The sequence below is a fragment of the Canis lupus genome, chromosome 8, assembly GCF_011100685.1.
Source record: "Canis lupus familiaris isolate Mischka breed German Shepherd chromosome 8, alternate assembly UU_Cfam_GSD_1.0, whole genome shotgun sequence".
Classification (NCBI taxonomy): Eukaryota; Metazoa; Chordata; class Mammalia; order Carnivora; family Canidae; genus Canis; species Canis lupus.
Window position 1 is genome coordinate 30,647,117 of NC_049229.1, and position 15,542 is coordinate 30,662,658.

The 15,542-nt window shown below is 40.2% G+C and overlaps 1 protein-coding gene across 5 annotated transcripts in view; it reads left to right on the forward strand.

Moving 5' to 3' along the window:
- The first annotated feature begins 1,071 nt into the window (after positions 1–1,071).
- The window catches only part of CDKN3 (cyclin dependent kinase inhibitor 3), a 30,683-nt gene continuing 16,212 nt past the window's right edge, over positions 1,072–15,542 (forward strand). The window contains exons 1-7 of one of the 5 annotated variants that reach the window (XM_038544752.1): positions 1,072–1,214; positions 3,339–3,421; positions 5,390–5,445; positions 5,966–6,010; positions 8,411–8,633; positions 12,218–12,249; positions 14,541–14,641. In XM_038544752.1, the coding sequence (XP_038400680.1) occupies positions 1,206–1,214; positions 3,339–3,421; positions 5,390–5,445; positions 5,966–6,010; positions 8,411–8,633; positions 12,218–12,249; positions 14,541–14,641 (549 nt within the window). In that variant the 5' untranslated portion in view covers positions 1,072–1,205. Of the gene's footprint in view, positions 1,215–3,338; positions 3,422–5,389; positions 5,446–5,965; positions 6,011–8,410; positions 8,634–12,217; positions 12,250–14,537; positions 14,642–15,542 lie in introns of all 5 variants that reach the window. The other 4 variants (XM_038544755.1, XM_038544751.1, XM_038544754.1 and 1 more) reach the window with 4 other exon arrangements.

A 15,542-nucleotide genomic window follows, 5' to 3' on the forward strand; every position in this document is an offset into this window, starting at 1 on the left:
TTTGAATAGAACAAAGGACAAGAGAGCATTCTGCAGCAGTCTGCCTTTGGACTTCATCTGCAAAATCTGCCAGCCCCGGTTCTAAAGCAGACTGCCTTTGAACTGCAACTGCAACTCCTTCCTGAGTCTCCAGCCCCTTAGGCTCCCCGGTCAGACTTTGTGGACTTGCCAGACTCACACAACTGGGAGAACCGCTTCCTTAAAATAAATCTCTTTATTTGATTGTTTCTCTGGAGAACCCTAATACAGACCCAAAGTCAAATTATGCTATCTTCTTTACTAAAGAATTTCCCCTAATAGCTCTATACCCACGGGTTTTCACAACATGAGTCAGGGAGCTGATGTTCCCACATATTCTGCAGATCTGCAGGTAATATTGCTCATGATGAGTTCCTACCCCATGGACAGCTAACTGGGGACCGGAGAATCGGGCAGAGGGTAATCAAACACAGTTTTTAAAGAATATAGCCGATTATGTAAAAACACGAGCACTTAAAACCATCTGGAGACTTCCTTTCACACAATACCATTGCATTCACATTTAGTGAACACGAAAGTGGATCTACGACCTAACCTGTCTAGATCCTCGAATGGTAAATAAAATACCAAACATACAAGCTATGTTTATATTCTGGAGTTTTAGTCGCGTCCATCGTATATTTATATGACCAGATATGACCGCAGGTATAAAGTTTATGGGAGTGTGGAGCGTTTTCATGAGATGCTCCAGGACAGTGCTTCCCCCTGTGCCCTTGAAATTTCAAATTTTTAAGAAACAAAATTCCCTACCCTGGTGCCCCTCTGGAATCCTGTCACGAGAAAGTAAGGCTTTCCAGCGACCCCAAAATGTAGGGGCTGCCTTCAGATGCTTTCTGGGCTCCCGGCTTCCCGCCGGCCCGCCGCTCCCCACGGGCCGGAGGACGGCGCCCTCCCAGCCAATCAACGCTCAGCAGGACCCTCCTCCCGCGCATCTTTCAAAGGCCCCGAAAAACCAATGGGCGGTTAAAGGCGGCGCCAGGGCGCTCGGGGGCGGAGGAAGACACAGCGTCGGGGTCTGATTGGTCCCGGGAAGACGCCGCGCCCCGCCCCACGGAAGGCTGCACCAATGAGCTGAGCGAAGAGGCGGGCTGGGCGCGGGGCAGCGGCGGGGGAGCGGGGGCTGCGGGAGCCTGGCGGCCGCGGCTCACGACTTGGTGCGGCCCGCGATGAAGCCGGTGAGTCGGGCCGAGGCGTGGACGAGCGATGCCACTGAGACGCAGGCGGCCCCGAGGCCAGCTCTTGGGCCTGGGGCCAGTCCAGGCCTGGTCGTGGCCGGACTCGCGCCGTAACCGTCCTGGGTCGGGGAGGTGGCGCTTCCCCGGAGCGGGGAGAGCGATGACGGAGCAGGAGGAGGGTCGGTGGTGGTCCAGGGGAGGACGGACAGCCGCCGTGCACCTGTTGCGCACAGGCCGGGGACTGCCGCCCGAGGAGTCTCCTAGGCCCCCCGGCAGCCCTGCTAGGGAGGGCTGAATCCCGTTTTACGGAAGAGACGGAGGCATGGAGAGCTCAGGTGTCTCGATGCGTCAGTCTGCCCCATACCCAGCCCCGAGGGATGCCCGAGGATGCCCCGCGGGCGAGCGGTCCTCACCGCACACGGGGAGAACTTCGCAGAAGACCATTGCCCACCCCCGATTGTGGGTGCGTCACCATCCCCCGGGGCCAACTGGCACTGCGTCCCTTCCCGGGGTTCGGAATCCCTGGGGCCGGGGGAGCGGAAACGTCTCACCGTGTTTAGGATCTGTGAGCATGGCTGGAAGAGCCTGAGTAAAGAAGCCACACTGAAAATCTTGGATCGTCAAAGCTGATTTAAAGAGAAAGGAAAAAACCAGACGCAAGATGCTGAGGCTCCCTGACTCAATCGCCTGCCGCCAGGGTTGACAACCTATTGAATATTAAAGGGCCTTCATTTGAGCTGATAATAATAATCATCCAAAGCAACTCACATCCTTAGCCTAAATGGCTCTGTAATGTGATCTTGTAGTAACAGACAAGACCATTATAGACTATAGCTTCAGAGCTAGAAAGAACATTAGCTGGTTACCCTTGCTAATCCCCACGTTTCCATGTGGAGGAGCATCAGCTGTCCTTCACTCCTGGCCTCTTTCTCCACCTGTTCCCAGAAGGGACAGAGAGATCTGATCCCCCCAGTTTGGGAGGAGCTGAATACAAGTAGCTGAACCCTTTCTTCTCTCTGCAGAGAGAGTATTCTCTGCAACACAGGAGCCCTGGGTTATCCATTGCTGCCCATGACTGGATGGATAAGTCCAATTCTGGAGTGAAGAACTGACTGGCCACTTGACCACAGCTTTAAAGCCACACCTTCCCTTTGATACTCAGCAATGAAATTAACATATTGATCTCCATTTGCCTCTCCACTGTTTTATCTCTCAGTAGGTTCCAACCAGGAAGCAAGAAGAAAGATGTATATTTTATTGATCCTATAAAACAACTATCAGTCATGTAGAAATTACGCCTACAGGATTGAGTTCCAACTCCTTAGATCATTACACAAAGTCCATCTCAGTCTCTCTAGTCCAATGACTCACAAAGTTGAGGGCATGATCTCCTGTCTGTCCTCTCCCCATCAACCAAGCTGCTGGGCTGTTGGGCTTATTTTTTGAGAAATGGGGTAGGTAAACTACTTCTCTGGCTTCATCTCCCCTGCTCTGATATCACAGTTCCTGAAAACAAAACCTTTCTCCTTTTGCCTTTATTGCCTTAATTTCTTCCCTATCTGCCTAAAAACCTCCTGCTCATCCTTCAAAATCCAGCTAATGTCTCTCCTCTGAAGCGTTCTCCAGCTCTCTAAGCAGTCACTCCTTTCCAGCTCTAAAAATGTAGTTTATGCTTCCATTTTAGCACTTTCTTTTTTTATAACCTATGCACACATCTCTCCAACTCTACTGAAGCTATTTATTTTATGGATCTCCAGAGCTTGGCAAATGAAGGTGTTCAGGAAATGTTTGTGAATGAATGAATGAATAGATCTCCTCACTTTACGGTTGTAAAAAACTGAGACCCAGAATAAACTGAAGTTGCTTGTCTGAGATTATACAGTAAATGGCAGAGCCAAGACCAGAATCCTGGTTTGTTCCCAATCCAACTCTTTCCACTGCAGAGCACTGTAATTATTAATAGGACAGTAAGAATCAATAATTTATTATTGATATTGCTGATCACTCTGATATTCCAGATTGAATAAATTGCACATATGCGTTCAGTGTGTGTTTAAGCGAGAATCAGCTTATATGTAAATATTCTTCTTTACATTTATTTAACATAACTGATTTCTTTTGAAGCCTAGTTCATTGCAAACAAGTGAGTTTGACTCATCAGACGAAGAGCCTATTGAAGATGAACAGACTCCAATTCAGATATCCTGGTAGGTTAACACTTCTGATCAATGATGACCTAATTATTTGTTGTGTACATCATAACGCATGTAGATCCATAGTCTGCGTATTGAAAATATTTATTGATTCTCTTCTGCTGATTGTGTAATTCTAATCTTTAAGGGATCCTCTAACCCTATTATTTACTATCTATGATAGAATAAGGCTCTCTTTTGGGGGGATGCAGGCAGAGAAGGAAGTCATTCTTTATGTTAGAAAACCATATAGAGACAAATAAGTAAGGAGTTGAGATAGGATCAGACTATCTCCTATTAGGACCAAAGCCTATTTATTCTTTTATGACAAAAGAATCATTTACCAAACATAGGATGAGATATTTAATTGTTTATCATTTAGTCCAATCCTAGAACTACTTGCCACAATAATGCATCTATTAGCAGACCCTGCTTAAGATAAAAGCCACATTACTATAGATATAAGAGCAAAAAGAAATGTTTCTATATACATTCAATTTCCAAATCTTGACAGTGACTTATTGTTACACCAGAATCTCTACAACAATCAATGCTTTCCCTTATCCCTGTAAATGTAATAATCTCCAAGAAAACCCCAACTATAGGAAGGGGAAAAGAGTATGTTATCCCTAAAGGTCTTTTTGTTCTGCCATCAAATAGCAATTACCTTTCCTTTCTCCTTATACCCCTCTTTAAAACTCAAAAACTCATCTAATTCCCAAAGTCATATGGTATTTATATGATGCCCTCTGTTTTCCTCTAAACTCCTCTTTGGCTTCTACCTGCTTTGTCCCTGAGTACTGCAAACTGAGAATATGATTTCTTGAAATTATTTTATCTTAACCAAAATCTATTACAACAAAGAATGACCTGTGGTTTTTATCATATGATATTATATCTGCTTAAGGAAGTCCTACAAAGAAATCTTAAAATAGTAATATAGAATGAATCCTGGGGATAAAACCATCAGAAGGTCATTTTCTGGCTTATTCCCCAAGATAACAAATACAAACCATTTCAGATAACATACCACAGGGTAACTTCAGTATGCTTTATACTAGCTGTAGGCAATCTAGGCATTATTATTTTTAGGGTAAATTTAAATTACCAGAGGTGCCTGGGTGGCTCAGTTGGTTAAGCGTCCAACTCTTGATTTCAGAGATCATGAGATGAGTTGGGCTCCACACTTAGTGGGAGTCTGCTTGTCCCTCTCCCTACCAACCCACCCCACCCCACCTCCACTCGTGTGCTCTTGCACACACACTCTCTCTCTCTCAAATAAACAAATCTTTTTTCTTTTAAGATTTTATTTATTGATTCATGAGAGACACACAGAGAGAGGCAGGGACATAGACAGAGGGAGGAAGTAGGCTCCCTGCAGGGAACCTGATGTGGAACTCCATCTCAGGACCCCTCGAGATTACCCTGAGCCCAAGGCATATGCTCAACCACTGAGCCACCGAGGCATCCCAAATGAAAGAAAAGAAAGAAAAAAGAAAATAAAAGAAAAGAAAAGAAAAGGAGAAAAAAGAAAAAAGAAAAGGAAGGAAGGAAATAAAATTGTGACATGTGACAAAGCAAATGATAAGTCCCTGTTTTAAAACTTCCAATCTGGAGATCCCTGGATGCCTCAGTGGTTTGGCGCCTGCCTTCGGCCCAGGGAGTGATCTTGGAGTCCCAGGATCGAGTCCCACATTGGGCTCCCTGCATGGAGTCTGCTTCTCCCTCTGCCTGTGTCTCTGCCTCTCTCTCTCTCTCTCTCATGAATAAATAAATAAATTCTTTAAAAATAAATAAATAAAACTTCCAATCTTTCTGGTCCTTTTTGTGAACAACATATTGCTATTTGCATATGCATTTTTGTTTTGTGACTATGATAAAACTTTAAAACACCCTTGTTCAGTGCCAAGCACAGATTTGTTAAATTGAATTTCCATTTATAACTTAAAAACTGAACTAAACTTCAAGTTTTATTCTTTTCAGGCTACCCCTGTCACAAGTGAATTGTTCTCAGTTTCTTGGTTTATGTGCTCTTCCAGGTAGGTAAGACTACAGTTGGCTTCCTATTGATATACTTAGGATAATTTTTTTTTTTTGTCAGTTAATAAATCATTGTACTGAGCAATACAAGAATTTCACAGATCATCACCCTAGGGAACTCAGTAGTGGAAGCCCTTGTGTGGGCTCTAGCTAAAAGGCCACAGATCACTCTTCAGCCCATCCAAACTCATTCACAATTCTGCATTTCTGGTTTACCTACCTTAATAAAATGTAAACACTGAGATACAGGGTGAGGCTGATGACAACTGGCAGGTACTTGTTACAGAGACGACACAGAATAAAGAATCTTTGGATTGGAAGTTCCTTAGCTGGGGTTCTAGGAATCCCTACAGTTATATTCCTAAGAATATAAGAAATTGAAATCCACATTCAAAATGAAATTGAAACATAAATGATCATATAGGTATGACTTTATAAAGTAGCTGTGTATGTGTTTAAATATATTTGTTATATGTGGCCAAACACTGACTTTTTCACTTGCCTTATTACTGCTTGTAGGTTGTAAATTTAAAAATGTTAGAAGAAATATCCAAAAAGATACAGGTAGGTATAACATGAAACAACCATATTAATAGCTTTTCCTAATAACACTGAAAATCTCGTTGTCAAAAAGAACAATGTTAGTCTCTGTTCAGCATACCAAATGAATGTTATTTCATAGTTTCAAACTATAGACTTACTCTACTATGCAAAGATGTCTTTGCGAAGGGCACAGAGAACTAACTCCTTGTTTACTAAACATAGCATTGCCTTTCACTGATTGTTGTAGTTATACATAGAAATTCCATTTGAGTTTAAAATGTCTAAGTTGGAGGGTGATAAATACATTAATAGAAAACTGCCATTTCACTGCCCAGATCTTTGAGCATACTATCCTTTCCAGACTTGATTGTGATCCTAGAAATTAAGCCTGAGCTGAGAACCCAGAAGGAGTAGTGAAATTGAACATCCTGGGTAGAAAATTTAGAGCCAACATCTAGGTGGGAAAGATGAAGTAGGGTTTCATTTTCACAAGCTCAAGGATGCTTATACCACTGTAGCCTCAAGTCTAATAATCCCAAAATATCCTAATATCCCACCCCATTTTGAAATTTACATATTGCACGGTGCTAAAAAACTTGGATTTTCAAAACATTGTACCTTGGTTGGCCTGGAATATTTCAAAGCTAATAGTCCTACCTATGTCCTTATAATACACCAAAATAAATATAAATAAATTAATATACACATGCGCGCACACATACACACACATCTTGATTCTGACCATTATAAATTTTTTAAATCCTAAAATTTTTTCCTGCTTGTTTTGGAATATCAATTTATTAATTTGCTTTCTCTAATTTATTCCTTACCTACCAAAAAAGACTTACAGAGGCTAATAGGTTAGTTGAGTCTTACAGTATTTGTAAAGATTCTTTGATTTAGAGATACCTGCCATGATAGGAAGTTTTCATTTGGAGAACATTTAAGTCATAACCAAAATATAATGACAATCACTGGCTCAAGAACCAATCGTGTACATTTTGGAAAGCCCTATTCATTTAGTATTTTCTATAAAAAGGGTTTCCAGTATTTTGCCAAACCTTCTGTTTTCCAATGTATAAAAGACAACAATCTGATAGGAGAGACCTAGAATCTCCCTGCATCACCCCCCGTGGTTCCCTCCTCAGAGTCCTTTCGAGAAAAGTTTGAAAGCCACTGTATAATAGAAATTATCCAATGTGTGCAAGAGGCAGATAGAAAATTACTTACTCTTAAAAATGGTTAAGTATGCTGACTTCAGGTTTAATGCTCTTAGAAGTACAAAAAATAATAGTATTATCTAAAGCAGCACTGTCCAACAGAAATATGATGGGAGCCAGAAATAGAAGCCTTGTATGTAACTTTATATTTTCTAATTGCCATATTAAAAAAAGTAAAAACAGGTCAAATTAACTTGATATAGTTTATTTAACCTAATATAGCCTACATAGTATCCTTTCAATGGTCTTAATCATAAAACAAATTATTAATAAAATACAGGGGTTTTGTTCTTAATCTCTGAGAACAGATATGTATTTTACACTTACAGTACATCTCAATTTGGACTAGCCACATTTCAAGTATGTATCTGGAGGTTCATGATAAAAGGCGCTTAGTTAAATGTCCCCGGATTTAGAAGGCAGGGAGAGAGAGAGAGGAGGCTGAGATCAGCCCAAATTAGTTATTCATTTTGAACCTAATACTCTACAGTGAGTATCGCCATAAGAATGTTCCAGTGTATAGAATGGCCCATAGCACTACTGCTTGGTTCATATTCATTATACTGAAATTAGCTAAGTCACTTTATTCTAAAACAGTTAACGTTCTATTTCCTAGAGACCTTGGCCATAAAATTAAAAGCATTATGGTGTAACACAATATAAATAGAAAGGAGAACATGAGTTCAGGCACCATGGGCATACTGGAGTTTTTATATACAAGGCTTAGGATAAAACAAAACGGCAGAGTGAGGAAAGTGGCAAACATGGATTTTGTGAGAAGAAAACAGGGGGGGATAATGTGCTATTATTTCTTCACAAGGGCTTATTTTGAAATATTAGATGTTTTGAATTTTATTTTTAAAGTTGTACTGAAAATGGATTTTCTTCAAGAACAGCAATATAGTTGACTCATCTTAAAATTCAGTTAAAAGCATTTTGAATTATTAAGTCAGGCTTAATTTTAATCACCTTTTGGTTCACGTTTTTAATTTCTATTTTGTGCTTAGTAGCTTGATTTTTACCCTACTTTGAAGACAACTCAATATTGCTTTAGATTATCAATAAGTATTTCAAATTTATAGATTATCATGTGTTATCTACTTAGTTTGGCTTAAGAAATTTACCACCACATTCTCTGTCTTGATTGTATTAAATTTGTAATATTTTGTACATGTACATCTGTATCTTGGTCTATTGGCAGAAGAACTAAAAAGCTATGGTATACAAGACATATTTGTTTTCTGCACCAGAGGAGAACTGTCAAAATACAGAGTCCCAAACCTTTTGGACCTCTACCATCAGTACGGAATTATCACTCATCATCATCCAATCCCAGATGGAGGGACTCCTGACATAGCCAGCTGCTGTGAAATAATGGAGGAACTTGCAATCTGCCTTAAAAATAACCGAAAAACCTTAATACAGTACGTTTTTCTTTTCTCTGTACATGACATGAGGAGAATGGCATAGTCAGAATGATTTTTCTACCTATTCCATCCTTACTCGGTTATTGCCCACCTTATAGTTTGGTGTAAGGATTAAAAGGAGATAAGGCATGAAAAGTTCTAGCACAATGTCTGCTACAAGGCAAGCACTCAGATATTTGCTATTGTTACTTTTGATGAGTAAGGACAATAAATGAGTAGATCTGAAAAGTTATAGAACAGGCTTACAGGCTTTTTATTCTTTCCTTTTGCCTTAGACCTTTACTTATAATTTTGGGGACCCTCTTCCTCCCAAAAGGTAGGGTATCATTCTTATAATAGCCTTACTCATTGGTCAGCTTTTCAGTTGCTTAGTTGCTTCTAACAGCAAAAAAAAAAAAAAAAAAGTATTTTAAAAATTTGCAAAGGGATCATTCATAAGCTATGAGCAATCTTAAAAATATGAAATCTTAAATATATGAAGATTATATTTGATGATATGAATTTGCCACCAAAATGAAAAAGGAACTCTCATTGTTCGTCAATGGCTGTGCACAAGCTGCTGGTATGGAAGTTTAAAACAAAATAAAATGGGCCAAAGGGGGAAAAAAGGAGGAGAGAAGGGAAAAAAAAAAAAAAAAGTAGCTTGGAGAAAGGAAAAAGGGAGTGACAATCAGCAGTAGACAGTAGCAGTACAAAGATGGGAAGTGGTGCTGTGGATAATACAGTAGATCTGCTCTGTCAGAAGTGAGACAGCAGAGGAGAGCCAGCCATAGGGAGCAAACTAGTCCTTCTCTGTGCTGCTTGTACTTTCTGTATCCTGATAAACTCCTTAATCCTTTCTGGAACAAGATAGAGTATTAAATAGTTTGATACCTCAAAAGCCCTAAAGTCATTGCTTTGAACTAGAAAGTATGCAGACTATACCAAATAACCAGTTAATCTCAGGGCACCTAGGGAAAGGGCAAGCCCAGCCAAGCTGCTCTCCTTCAACCTAGAGCTCCAGGGCCTCATGCCAACAGTTCCCATTCTGAAGGCAAACCAACTAGTACAAGGGTCTTTGGGGACACACACTGTGGCCGAACTAAACTCTAATGTACAGAGGGCTATAGCCTGGAGAATAGGGAATAAAGAACTAGAAAGCATCCTACATTCTACAATTTCCAACCTTCCTCTAGAGAAAAGCATAATCTGTGATTGTAAGCAATTACTAATTGCTTTGCTAATTATAACAGCATAATTCTAGGATAAAGTTGTCTATACTAAATTTTCTAATAGGTCTAAGTAAAATAGCATTAAATAATTACATGTAGCTCGTGAAAAATAATTTCCAATTTTTGGACCCATCTTTCAAATCCGTTCTGATTTTTTTTTTAATAAATCTTTGAAAGCAGACTTGACTGAAGTTTCCACAGCTCAAATTAGCTCAGATTAGTGAAATTTAACAAAGTCTACTGAAGCAGGTTCTAGCACACCAAAGCTGTCTGATTTTTTAACAGAATACAAACAGGATGGAAAGATGGTTGAAAAAAAAAAAAGAAAAAAAAGAAAAAAGAAAGAAGGATGGTCGGGCAGCCTTGCTTACGCAGAATGCTTCTGGCTCCCATAAAATAAAGCATCTGATGACTAGAAATTTCCATCGTAGTAGAGCTTTCCACGATATCTTACAGTAACTAACATTGGGATAAAAATAATCTTCTATCCATTCTGCCATCTTTGAGTGCTCACATTGCTAGATGGCTCTAGGGTTTATCCCTCAAAAACTGAGTTTGTTGTCTACCAGCACTGTCTCGCTGATTCTCTCTCCGCATTTTTGTTCCTTTATAAAATCAGCAAACACTGCTTGCCTGCTGTACTATGCTGTTGTAAAAAGTACTACAAAGCTTAGAACAACAAAAACTTACTCTCCCCCACTTCTGAAGCTTGTTAAGTCCAAAATCAAGGTGTCAACAGGACCGTGTTCCCTCGGAGACTCTGATAGGACCCTTTCTTGCCTCTTCCTAGCTTCGGTGGTGGCCGTCACTCGTTGGCATTCCTTGGCTCACAGCTGCATCACTCCAACCTCTGCCTCTGCCTCACATGATTCTCTTTGTGTTGCTGTGTCTTCTTGGGGTATTTCCTCTTGGAAGAACACCAGTCATACTGGATCAGGGCCCACCCCAGCGACCTCATCGTCATTTGATTACATCTGCCAAGACCCTACTTCCAGATAAGGTCATATTCACAGCATGAGGGATTAGGACTTCAACATATCTTTATGGGGATATGATTCAACCCACAATACCCATTATGTACCAAACACTATGAATACAAAGTATGCACCGTGGGGCACAGTCCCCCCTTCACGGAGCCCGGGCCAACAGCCCTGCCATGTGAGTGCAGAAAGACTCGCACAGGGAGTACACAAGGCAGCACAAAGGACATGGCTTCTGTGGGGGGCACAAAGGCAGGTCAGAAAAGGCAATTGGAGCTGGGTTTTGAAGGATGAGCAGGAATCAAAGGAAGAAGCATAAAGGTATAGGTATGAAGCAGTATTCATCCTGTAGAAAACCACTGATGTGTTCTGCCTCCTACCTTTCTGGGGTAAACCCTCATCTCTGAAAACAGCCCTATATCAGGACACTTTGTAGAAAGCAACCTCATGAATACTCTGGGAGTCAGTACCTATTTGGCCCTCTGTCTCATATCCTCTCCCAAGACGCGTATCTGCTGCCTCATCTACAGGACACCGCAGCAATTCATGTTCCTGAGAAGTCATCAGCACCACGCTAGTAGGTTCAGTATACCCCCTAGGAAAGTTAGGAATCTCGTAAAACATTTTTTAAGCATCTCTGAAAGTAATTAGAATGAATGGTTTTGTGCTTTGAGGTTTCATCATGATTTTTTTTTCTGGAAAATCCAATTCTGCACAACTGCTGATTTCTTCAGAAGGCCAGACTAACATTCATTGACTTCTTACCCTGTGCTGAGCTCCATTGTAAGGCCTTTACAAACATTAGTTATCTCATTCGGTTCTAACCAGGATGCAGGTACTGTGGCTGTCACCATCTTACAGATAAAAAGGCTGAGGCCCAGAGAGGTTAAATAACTTCTTAGGTTCACACATGTCAGACTGACAGATGCACCACTCAGCCCCAGGCAGCGGGGCTCCAGAACCCAGGTTCTCAACCTCTGTAACACGCCACCTCTGTATTCTTTTTAGATAAATGAAGAGTTGTCATACAGACTTGTTCCATAACCACTAAGGTTTTATGGAGACAGAGGAAAATAAACTGGCAGTTGGTCAAAATAATCTAGTTTCTATTTAGTAACATGTCCCTCTTTCTCATAGGTGGATCCCGGTATTTAAAAAGGTCAAAAAAGGCCCTATCTACATTGACAGAAGTGTTCAGAGTACCAACAAATAAATAAGCATGCTTTGCTCTTGATTCATTTAAAAATATTTATTAACCTCTGCATGCCAGGCATTGTGCTAGTAGGCACTATTCGGTTTAGAAATAGAAGGCAGAAAAAGCAAGTCTTTAGTCCTAATTAGTGAGGTGGAAGGAAAATGTATAATATTCAAAACTGTGCTTCCCTTTCAGCTGTTATGGAGGACTTGGGAGATCTTGCCTTGGTAAGAAATGTATTTTCATTACTCAGTATTTTTTTTCTTTTTTTATCCTCAAAGTAGGTGAAAGTATCCTGTTTCTGGGCTGTATGCTCACCTTGTGTTAAAATGAGACAAAACACAATATAAGTCTGCTAAGACCTAAAGAATTATGTAAGGCCCTTAATTTGGTATTCTCTAGAAAGCCAGAGTGCAGAATGGGAGGTATTTTCAACATTGTTTTGAGGTTTCTGCAAAACATTATTTCTAAGTCTTAGCACCTGCATTCTTGCATTGTGTTGTGTTTTCTAATATTTTCCCTATGCAGTTGTTATGATACTGACAGCAAATTCTAAATAATATCCATCATAAGTACGAAAACCGAAGTTAATTATAATTACTTCATGCAATTACTGTTCACTTTTTTTTTTTAATTTTTATTTTATTTATTTATGATAGTCACAGAGAGAGAGAGAGAGAGAGAGAGAGGCAGAGACATAGGCAGAGGGAGAAACAGGCTCCATGCACCGGGAGCCTGATGTGGGATTCGATCCTGGGTCTCCAGGATCGTGCCCTGGGCCAAAGGCAGGCGCCAAACCGCTGCGCCACCCAGGGATCCCTGTTCACTTTTTTTTAAAAATGTGTTAGAAAAAAAAAAAGTAGCTAACAAACTGCCATACTGGAGAAACAGTTATTCCTTTTAATTAATGTTGAACAGTATTAAAAATTTTTATGCTTCTAAGGACACTATCAAAATGAAGACAACTTACAGAGTGAAGAAAAATATTTGCAAACCATATATCTGATAAGGGACTTCCTAGAATATATAAGAACTCTTACAACTCAATAATAAAAAGAAAACCCAATTTAAAAATAGGCAAAGGGGATCCCTGGGTGGTGTAGCGGTTTAGCGCCTGCCTTTGGCCCAGGGCGCGATCCTGGAGACCCGGGATCGAATCCCACATCGGGCTCCCGGTGCATGGAGCCTGCTTCTCCCTCTGCCTATGTCTCTGCCTCTCTCTCTCTCTCTCTCTCTCTCTCTCTCTCTGTGACTATCATAAATAAATAAAAATTTAAAAAAATAAAAATAAAAATAGGCAAAGGATCTGAATGATATTTCTCCAAACAAAATATACTAATGACCACTGAGGACATGAAAAATGCCTAACATCATTAGTCATCAAGGAAATGCAAATCAAAACCACAATGAGATACCACTTGATATCCATTAGGATGCCCATTATCCAAAAAAATGGAAAATATGCATTGGGATGTGGAGAAATTGGGACTTTCATACACTGCTGAAGAGAATGTAAAATGGTGCAGCTGCTCTGAAAAAAATCTGGCAGTACTTCTTCAAACAGTTAAACATAGAGTCACCACAGGACTCAGCAATTCCACTGCTAGTTATATATGCCCAAAACAAATGAAAACACAAAAACTTGTACGTGGACATTTATAGCAGCATTACTCACAATAGCCCAAAAAATGGAACTAACCCAATGCCCATCAACTGACAATGGATAAACAAAATGTATATCCATATGATGGAATATTATTTCTCTATAAGAAGGAATGAAGTAGTTACATGCCATAATAGGTGAGTCTTGAACACATTATGCAAAGAAGCCAATCCCAAAAGCCCACATATGATTGCACTTATATAAAATGTCTAGGTTAGGCAAACCCATAGAAGGTAGATTAGTGGTTGCTTAGGGCAGGTAATTGGGGGCAGGGAGATGACAATAGGAGACAGGATTTCTTTTTGAGGGGACGAAAATGTTCTAAAATTGACTATAGCGATGGCTGCACCAATCTGTGAATACACTAAAATCCACTGGATTGTGCACTTTAAACGAATGAATTATATGGTATATTAAATAGAACTCAATAAAGCTGTTAAAAAGAATGAAGCCAGTTTAAACTTCAACCAACCATAATCATTTGAAATCATAATTTAACTGTCAAAAACACCTACTAAATGTCTTTTAATTCATTTTGCACACTGACACCAAAACTCCATCTTCTGCACCAGCGGAAGTCTAATTAAATATACAATGCTGGGGCACCTGGGTGGCTCAGTGGTTGAGCATCCACCTTCGGCTCAGGACGTGATCCCAGGGTCTCAGGATCGAGTCCCGCATCAGTCTCTACCCGCAGGGAGCCTGCTTCTCCCTCTGCCTATGTCTCTGCCTCTCTCTGTGTGTGTCTCTCATGAATATAAATAAAATCTTTAAAAAATAAAAAAATAAATACACAATGCCCTACCCTATCATTATTTAATCATATACTCTTTTCCTAACATGTTCTATTAGTAGCCGCTTGTCTCCTGCTCTACCTGTCGGACACAGTTTCACCACAGCAAGCCATCGACAGCCTGAGAGACCTGCGAGGGTCTGGAGCAATACAGACGATCAAGGTAAGGAGGCTGCCCGTTCCTGTGTGCTGGCGGGCTGGGGGCAGTTACACCACAGTGGAATTCATCACCCAAAGGGCAGTGAAAACCCAAAGCACTCTATTATTCATGTATCACCTGTTCAGAATTTATCTTTAAATATAAACATGTTAAATTAATATATTAATATTTATGTTAAATATACATACTGAAGAAATTCACAGTATTTCAAAGAAAATAATGAAAAATCTGAACTTTTCCAGTTTATTCTTGCCAGATCTACTATTGTTCAGTTTTTGCCCATTCAGTTCTTGGAATGAATTTCAAAATTTTACCAAATGAGATGATTACAATAAACTCGGTAGTTTCTTGGCCAGAAAGATCTAATAAAGATCCATCATATCACCAAAATAGTCAACGAAGACAGATGGATGACTATAATACAAAAAAAAAAAAAAAAAAAAGAAAGAAAGAAAAACACCCCACAAAACAATGCTAATTACCCTTTACTGTGGATAACTCAAGTGACAGCTTGCACATTTCCTCTCCGCTTAACACTTAAAAATCTCTGCAGTAGCAGTGCCCCAAGAATATTATTAGATATTAATGTTCCTGAAAGATTCTGCAGATTTCACTTTGTTTCTGGATTTGTAAACTTAATTTGTCTTCCTTTCCCAAGTGCCCTGTCTCAGCATTAGGACTCAATCACGGAATCAGGCACAAGAGTCCTGGCCTTTAGCAGCTTCCTGGACTTGAGTCCCTCTTCCCAGAGTCAGGGGTCTACCCAACAGTCATGAATGTGAATTATTATAGTAACTGACAAATTCACCAACCAGCCTGATTCTCAGGGCTTAAATAAGATCATTCAAAACAATCCATAGAGGATCCACTTCACTGTACAGGTTCTGAAAACAGAGAATTCCCC